General features: G+C 31.1%; 1 protein-coding gene across 6 annotated transcripts; it reads left to right on the top strand.

Moving 5' to 3' along the window:
• The first annotated feature begins 1,230 nt into the window (after positions 1–1,230).
• LOC105764465 (cell wall protein RBR3) lies at positions 1,231–7,179 on the top strand. Of its 6 annotated transcripts, XM_052624942.1 has the most exons (8): positions 1,231–1,384; positions 1,721–1,835; positions 2,487–3,295; positions 3,389–3,521; positions 4,101–4,250; positions 4,836–5,030; positions 5,617–5,811; positions 6,400–7,175. In XM_052624942.1, the coding sequence occupies exons 3-8, from the start codon at positions 2,554–2,556 to the stop codon at positions 6,626–6,628; spliced, it is 1,644 nt and encodes a 547-aa protein (XP_052480902.1). In that variant the 5' UTR covers positions 1,231–1,384; positions 1,721–1,835; positions 2,487–2,553; the 3' UTR covers positions 6,629–7,175. The 6 variants fall into 6 exon arrangements, with proteins under 6 accessions (XP_052480902.1, XP_052480901.1, XP_052480900.1 ...); XM_052624941.1 differs by having other exon boundaries at positions 1,738–1,835; positions 2,487–3,521; positions 6,400–7,173; XM_052624940.1 differs by having other exon boundaries at positions 2,487–3,521; positions 6,400–7,173.
• The last annotated feature ends 1,940 nt before the right edge of the window (positions 7,180–9,119 follow it).

Raw genomic sequence — 9,119 nt, 5'->3', positions numbered from 1 at the left:
TAGGGTGTAAAGAATCCGTGCGATTTAGAAGACTACGAAAAATAAGGTGTGAAAAGGTCAAATACATGTTATTGACGTGAAAGAGAGGTTTGAAGTTAAGGGGTCTTTTTGAATAACATGATATGATGAGTGTTTAAAATAGAAAATAAAGTTGACTGAGTCTTAAGTTGGTTGCCATCGATATTATTATTAGTGCAAAAAGACGTGGATTCGAATGCGCTCAAACGTATTTTATCTTCTTCATTACGAGTAAAAAGGGTTTATGGACAGTTCTAATCATTATATAAAAAAATAGGGGAAAAAATGGAACTCGTTGATTTTATTGAATGAGTTATTAAATCTATATGTTCAAGTGAAGAACATTTTTTGATATTTTCATCTTTAAATGACTTGATAATACCTGCTAAGTGGTTTGAGAAAGTAAGTAGCGAGAATCTCACTTAGATGTATATAATTGAGGTTGCAACTTGAGAGTTAAAAACTTGGACTTAAATCATTGCTTATTTGTAATGTTGATTTTAATGATTTGATTCTTTAACTAAGAATCATCAAATGTAGGTTAATTCTGCATTAACAATTTTTATGTGAAAAATCTTTTGTTGTTGTGACTACAACTTCTATCACAGCATTCAAATATATATTTTCAAATTCACTTTGAATTCATAGTTAATAATATATTTTATTTTTATTTAAAATTAATTATAAAATAAATATTTAACATTTAAATAACATTTTAAAAGTAAAATAGTTTTTGGGGTTCGTAGTAAAAATAAATAGACTTTGGAATCACTTAAGTTCGGGATAGATGTATTAAAATAAAGTTTAAAATATGCTATAAATCTTTGTATTTTTTGAAAAATAGGAATTTAGTCCTTTTATTTCTATTTTATGGAATTTAATTTTTCTATTTTCTAAATTTTAAAATTTAGGGTCAACTATTAAGATTGTTAGTTTTTTAAAAATTTGTTGCTATGACATTTTGAAATAAAAAACTCATTTGATAGCCATCTAATTAAAAATGACTTTATAATTAACTTGAATTTAACAAAATAATTAACAATGTTAATAGTTAAACCTGAATTTTGAAATATAAAAAGTAAAGGAATTAAAGTGCATGAAATAAAAGTACAAACTAAATTCTTATTTTTCGAAAAGTACATAGACTTGTCGCACATTTTAACTTAAAATAAAAGTACAATGAGTAATTTACCAAAAACAAGCAGAAACTGATAGAACAAAGTTTTATAACCAATCTAAGCTTGTTGTAGAAACCATCAGTCTTCATGCTGGTATCATACGAACTTCAAATGCAAGAAAATTTGAAAAACTAAGCTATCTCGAGCTCAACAGTTTCCCTCATCCTGCAAATAAATGGAAAGACGCAGTAAGTTTAAAACTTACAACAACGTCTTCAATTGCAATTTTGATGAGATTAGTTTCAGAAACTATGAACAAATTTTGCAAAAATTGGCGTTACTCCATCCACATTTTTAAACCTCTTAATTCTTTTTTATGCAGTTTTTTTTAAATTTATGATTGAATTATTATACAAACAAAACGAAAAATCAGTTTTTTTTTTATGTGTAATTTGATTCTCAATTATAGGTTTCGGTTTTCTGGTTAATTTTGTGTCTATCCTTTTAAAAAAGTTGGGGATAAACATATGACGGGTTTCTTTTTTTGTTAATTCCCTTTTTTTTTTAACTTTTAAAATTGATAGGTATATTCCGATTTTAGATATTTGTTGAACGTAAAGAAGCTGCTGAGGATAGCCCGGAGACACTTCCGACGAGTTTAATTTCAGCAGTTCATATGTTCAATGCTACAAAACTAAAGTATGTTTGTTCTTTTTCTCTTTTCCAAAAAGTTTATTATAATTGTTTTTTCTCTTAATTTCGGAAAAATAAACATAGTAGAAATTGTTCAAGGGAAATGAATTGATTGCATTTATTTCTGGTATTAGTTCAGCAATTTGATAAATTAACGAAGCTTTCAACTTAGAATTGAAATTGCTAATGGAATGAAACGTAATGTCTTTTCTGAATATAGTATATATCAGAGAATTTCTGCTACCAAATGCCTTTGTTCTTCATGCTTATGATTTTAAGTGTCCGATGTATCCAACATGGTCCTTCTCACTTTTTACTTTGTTTGGAAGAGCTTATCATCATCATGAAATTCTATCATAGACGTATGTGTCGAACACGAGTACTTTAGGGCATGCATTGTTTTTCACGATTTCATTACAAAGTTCATTGCTTAGGCTGTATATATGTTATTCATTCTAGATTCCTTCCTCAATTCATAAAACTGACCAGTCATCAAACATAGATATTGTTTTCAGCATTACAATGGTGTTATTATTATTATTACAATGTTTTGAAGTTGTTGAACGTCACATAGTCTTTGAACTTTGTCTAAATCTGTGAACACTTCATCTTTTCACTGACATGGTGAAAGGTTTCTTTCTGTTTTTCATTTTCCAGGTAGATCTATGTGTAGATAAATACAAATGCTTGATTTTGACCCTGTTTCGTACAAACTTTTTAAGTTATGGACTCTGATAGCATCAATAGAAAGAGTAAGAATTCAAGCAAACGTGTAAAATTTAAGGATGAAAATGGAAACAGTAAGCATTCAAGTGAAGATAGTGGAAGCAGTAATGATTCAGATGCCCTTTCAGAGGTCCTAAATAGTATTGAAGGAACTATAAGTAATGGCAATTCTGGAATTATTAAGGGCTCAGGAAACAAAAATGATGTTGAAATACACGAAGGGCCAAAAGATGAAAGTGGAAGTAGTAATCGATCAGAAGTAGCTCAAGGGGAGATTGATAGGTCTAAAGGTGATTTCTCAACTGAAAATATTAGCTCGCCGTCATCTTCGTCTTCATCATCATTGTCTTCACCTTCATCTGGTTCATCTACCGATGATAAGTCTCAAGCAGATACACAAGAATCAGGCATATCAGGATTAACTTCTGGCAAGAGCTCTTCCATATTAAAACAAACTCAAAATGGATCTGCAGTTTCAAAATCTAATTCCCAAGTTCCCATTGTTGCACAAGAATCAGCATTGACACAATCCCCTCCAATCCAAGTAATGGATAGAGGGGTTGAAGAGTATGATCCGTATAGGATTCCGTCTGCTGTCTTTTCAATAAGTAAATCATCAGCACCTATGGATTGGAGTCTTGCTTCTAATGACTCATTGTTTAGCATTAAAGTAGGGAGCACTAGTTTCGCCAGAGATCTAATTCAAAACAAGGAAACTGCCCGTGGTGTGGAAAAGCCAGGTGAAGTTAAGGCATTAATTCCATTCCCTGCTGTTGCTCCAACGTACACAGAGAATTTTGAATTTGACATAAGGAAGGAAACTGTGGTTTCAGATGATACTGCTAAGGATAAAACAGCCCTTACTGCTGAAGAACCAATTGTTGACAAGTCAATGTCAATTGCACCCTGGAATCAGCCCAATATTTCTGAAAGTGGAATCGGTCAATGCTCCTTTGACTTTCCAGTGTAAGTTGACAGCGTTCTTTTATCTGCAAAATAATCCTATATACTTGTGGATTGATGTGCTCAACATAAGTTTTTCTTTCTGCAAAACAAGTACCTTTTACCTTGGTGTCTATGCAGTTGTTAATACAAACCTTATGTTGTCATTTATTCATTCCCATATATAAATTTCAAACCCAATGCTTGTTTGATGCATACCTATGAAGCACAGACACTTCGTGCAGGGATCTAACACGGAAAATTGTTTCGTTGGGGTGGAATACATGCTTGACATGTGAAGACACCCGGACACAGCAGAACATGCAAAGCAGGGGAATCAACAATGAACAAAAGCTATTTGCATGTTAATATTTAAACAAACGTATCAATTATATTTTCTTATTGCATATTATCGTCAAAAAGGAAAATAAAAAGTTTGCGGTGTCTTGTCGTACCCATCTTCTAATTTATTTTAAATCCGTGTGTCGCAGTGTCCTTATCAAGAATTGCATGTCCATGTCTATTCTTCTTATGTGCACAATCATATAGAAATTTCAAACCTAATGGTTTCTCTATAATGAATATGCACCTTTTCTACTGCAGAAAAAACAAAAGCAAGAAGAAGAAGTGTGCATGGCCATCATGCTCCTGTTCTGGTTGTAGCTGGGCTTTCTGCTACTGTTCTAATTATAGCTGCGCGTTGTGCTACTGTTGGAACTGCAGCTTGAAAAGATTCTTCTGTTGTTGTTCAGAGTATGTTTCTCTTTTTCTCCCTACATCTATGCTACTATATCAAAAATTAGATATAAGTAGATCTTTGGGCAAGAAAGACTTTCTTTTAAAGGATTGATGTCAATATTTGGAAATGAGTATAGAGAGTATAGAGGTATGAATATGATGCTCCAAGTAAATGAAAAAACTAAGAAGAATTGAGCATACTCAATCGCATCTCCATATCTGACACTCACTCATGTCCAATTAACATAGGCTGCACTTATGATGCATATATTTGGGTTGTTGTATGCAGTTTTCTTCAGTGTAGACTTCTCTTTTCCCCTCCTCTATCAAATATTACATATAGCATATCTTTGGGAAAGAAAAACTTTCTTTAAAAGTTTGATATCCGGTATTTGTTTCCAATAATGCTCTAAATATATGATAAAACTGAGAAGAAATCAAGCATACTCAATCACATGTCTGTATCCAATACTCACATCCAAGTAACATGGGCTGCATATTATGCTTACGATGCTTATATTTGGGGTTCATATACAATCTACAAGAAATTCGAGATCTTGTGGGAACTTTTCAGCTTAAGTTATATTGGTATCATTGCAGTTCGGAAGATGAAAGTAATGTTTCAGAGGAAGAAAAAGTGCGGCAGAAACTACAAGAAAAGCCTAATGTTTCAAAGAAAGAAAAAGTGCAGCAGAAACAACAAGAAAAGCCCTTGGCCTCTGCATTGAAATCGAAATCAGCTTGCAGCAACTGTTGGAACTGCAGCTTGAAAAGATTCTGCTGTTGTTGGTCAGAGTATGTTTCTCTTTTTCTTCCTACATCTATGCTACTGTATCAAAAATTAGATATAAGTAGATCTTTGGGCAAGAAAGACTTTCTTTTAAAAGATTGATGTCAATATTTGGAAATGAATGTAGAGAGTATAGAGGTATGAATATGATGCTCCAAGTAAATGAAAAAACTAAGAAGAATCGAGCATACTCAATCGCATCTCCATATCTGACACTCACTCATGTCCAATTAACATAGGCTGCACTTATGATGCATATATTTGGGTTATTGTATGCAGTTTTCTTCAGTGTAGACTTCTCTTTTCCCCCACCTCTATCAAATATTAGATATAGCATATCTTTGGGAAAGAAAAACTTTCTTTTAAAAGTTTGATATCCGGTATTTGTTTCCGATAATGCTCTAAATATATGATAAAACTGAGAAGAAATCAAGCATACTCAATCACATGTCCGTATCCAATACTCATCCAAGTAACATGGGCTGCATATTATGCTTACGATGCTTATATTTGGGGTTTCATATACAATCTACAAGAAATTCGAGATCTTGTGGGAACTTTTCAGCTTAAGTTATATCGGTATCATTGCAGTTCGGAAGATGAAAGTAATGTTTCAGAGGAAGAAAAAGTGCAGGAGAAACTACAAGAAAAGCTTAATGTTTCAAAGAAAGAAGAAGTGCAGCAGAAACAACAAGAAAAGCCCTTGGCCTCTGCATTGAAATCGAAATCAGCTTGCAGCAGCTGTTGGAACTGCAGCTTGAAAAGATTCTGCTGTTGTTGTTCAGAGTATGTTTCTCTTTTTCTCCCTACATCTATGCTACTGTATCAAAAATTAGATACAAGTAGATCTTTGGGCAAGAAAGACTTTCTTTTAAAAGATTGATGTCAATATTCGGAAATGAGTATAGAGAGTATAGAGGTACGAATATGATGCTCCAAGTAAATGAAAAAACTAAGAAGAATCGAGCATACTCAATCGCATCTCCATATCTGACACTCACTCATGTCCAATTAACATAGGCTGCACTTATGATGCATATATTTGGGTTGTTGTATGCAGTTTTCTTCAGTGTAGACTTATCTTTTCCCCCACCTCTATCAAATATTACATATAGCATATCTTTGGGAAAGAAAAACTTTCTTTTAAAAGTTTGATATCCGGTATTTGTTTCCAATAATGCTCTAAATATATGATAAAACTGAGAAGAAATCAAGCATACTCAATCACATGTCTGTATCCAATACTCACATCCAAGTAACATGGGCTGCATATTATGCTTACGATGCTTATATTTGGGATTTCATATACAATCTACAAGAAATTCGAGATCTTGTGGGAACTTTTCAGCTTAAGTTATATTGGTATCATTGCAGTTCGGAAGATGAAAGTAATGTTTCAGAGGAAGAAAAAGTGCGACAGAAACTACAAGAAAAGCCTAATGTTTCGAAGAAAGAAGAAGTGCAGCAGAAACAACAAGAAAAGCCCTTGGCCTCTGCATTGAAATCGAAATCAGCTTGCAGCAACTGTTGCTCTTGGTTCCCTTCGTGTCGATGGCGTTGGTGTTGCTCATTTAACCGTTGTAAAGGAAAATGCTGTTGTTGAAAGGAACAACCAAAACTCAAGCCACTGGCCTCTTCCCAGCCGGAAATGCCTGCCCAAATGGTGCACTTTTGTCATTGGATGCTGGCACATAATCTGTTCATATTTAATCATCATGCATGGGTCATGTCTTCAACACAAATTCAAAGGCCCTCGTTGAAGTGATATATATATACACACATATACATATACATATACATATACATATACATACATAGACACACACAAATGTACTTCAATGGAATCTTAAGTTCCTAGACATATTTTCTTCTTATGTATAATTATATGAGAATCAGGTCCTTTTAGCTAGTGTGAATATAAGGGGGTGCCTAGGGACTGCTGGTGGAAAGGGAAAATTAACCTTCCCAAGTTTAAAGTAGAGATGACAAAATACAATTCATCGGAAGTTTAGAGTAGAGATGACAAAATACAATTCACCGCGGACAGTGTAGCAGGCTAATTTTTGTTTATGCCTGTTCCGTCCCAACTTTTAAAAATTCTTATTTTACTCTTTAAACTATTCTATGTAATTTTTTTTTTTGGTTATAAATTACATAGCAAATGCTTCTACACTTGAAATGAAAAAGGAATTTGACCATACATTGTCAATTTTTCAATGCTTTGTTTCGATCTTTATAAACATCTTTTCTATTATAATATATATATTTTCAAAAAATATTATTAGAAAATTTTTATATCTTTCAATATTTTTATGTAATACTTTTAAAAATATTAATTAAAAAATCTTAAATAACCAATCCACTCCCATCTTTCACATCAAAAGAACACTAATTTTAAAAATAAATATTACTTTTTATTTTTTTCATCCATCTTCAAAATGAAGTAAAATAAAATCAAATAAGTCAATGAAGCTTTGACATAATTTGTAAAAGTATATTTAAATTCAGATCCTACCCTATGGAAGTGTTATCTAATTTTATTTTAACTTAAATCTTGTCGTTGTAATTAAATTTATTTTGATATAGATAAATTATATTCAATTTATTTAATTTTATTTGATGATATCTGACCATTATTAATGGAAATGATTATCATTATACCTCTTAAAAAATATAAAATGGATGATAATAAATGATTAAGTCTCGGAATCCCTTCCTGATTTGGTAGAAAAGCTGGAATTGATTTGAACCAATGGAAATGGGTGTCAGTTAATGTGACATCTCACCCACTAAATGCTTTTGTTAATCCTCCAATCAGACACCACCCACCATTAATGTCGGCGTCACATTTGTGGTCCTCACTTTTTAGATACTAACTTGAACTGTGAAAAACAAGTTCTAAATTTAATTCAAAATTAATTTTTAACCATTACAAACTTAACTTTTTTTTCTCCTGAACAAACCTGTTTTAGGATTTTAGCTGAGCTCTACATATCTAAGATTTGATTATAAATTAAATTATTAGAAATAGAATTAAAAAAATATATTTGGGCGTTCCATTTCCACGTGGTTACACCCAAAAATTGCACAGCACACCATTCCTTGAAAACATTAAAATATTTGCTACATTATTGATAATTCCACAAATATCCTATTTTATTATTTTATATTAACTATACCTACTCATTTCTCGGTCACTATCTATTCATTTCATTTCAAATGATTTTTTATCCAATATATTAATATCTTCATTAATATATAGAAACAGGAGCGAAGTTAGAAAAATATTTTAGGGTCGAAATTAAATTATAATTTTAAAAGATTAAATCGTAATTTAATCATTTTAGGAGGCTAAAGTATAATTTTATCTTTACTAATCTAAATTTTTAATTTTTTAAAAATTAAAAGAGACAATTTTTCATTTTAAGAGGCTCGCACTGTCACCCCTATATTCACCCCTACATAGAAAATAAAATAAATTTCTTAATTATTACAATAATAAATATTATTATAAATAATATATAAGTGATTATTCTATACATTTTAATGAATTTGTTTATACATTTAATTTTTTTACCTTAATCATATTTCATCATTTCAATTTGATTCATAAAACCTACCTTAAATATGTCTTTTTTTTTAATTTTGGACAACATATCTCAATAAACAATTTCAATTGTCAAAAGGGTTAATGATAAATTTGGCCACTAACTTTTGCATGTTTTGTCAAATGACCCTAATTATATTTTTGAGCCTTTTTTGCCATCAACCTTTGTTCTTTTTTAATCTACTTTTTAAACAAATTTAATGAATAAATTCAAGGTTTCAATCTTTCGTATGTTTATTTACTGAGAAGTTTTTCTACTAAGTTAATTTTTAGATAATTACTTTTATTTTTTAAAATTAAGAGTTATTTTGTAATTTAATGTATTGTTTTATTTTATTATTGTCCACATGTAATTATCTTAGTAATAAATTACATCTCATTAAAAATATTCCGCATATGAAAATCCACATCATCCTCAATAACTTTTTAATGGTACTTTCATTAAATCATTAGAAAGAGTAGATTGAAAAAAGAACAAAGGTTGATG

Source organism: Gossypium raimondii, chromosome 12 (genome assembly GCF_025698545.1).
Source record: "Gossypium raimondii isolate GPD5lz chromosome 12, ASM2569854v1, whole genome shotgun sequence".
NCBI classification, from domain to species: Eukaryota; Viridiplantae; Streptophyta; class Magnoliopsida; order Malvales; family Malvaceae; genus Gossypium; species Gossypium raimondii.
The sequence above is the reverse complement of the archived record's forward strand: the minus strand, read 5'-3'. Positions and strand labels throughout refer to the sequence as shown.

What these genes read in the sequence shown, in the direction of transcription:
- LOC105764465 (XM_052624941.1), top strand. Translation starts at nt 2,554, where the DNA reads ATGGACTCTGATAGCATCAATAGAAAGAGTAAGAATTCAAGCAAACGT. An exon ending in TTCTGCTGTTGTTGGTCAGA is followed by an intron (nt 5,031 to 5,616) that starts GTATGTTTCTCT and finishes GTATCATTGCAG; the next exon opens with TTCGGAAGATGAAAGTAATG. An exon ending in TTCTGCTGTTGTTGTTCAGA is followed by an intron (nt 5,812 to 6,399) that starts GTATGTTTCTCT and finishes GTATCATTGCAG; the next exon opens with TTCGGAAGATGAAAGTAATG.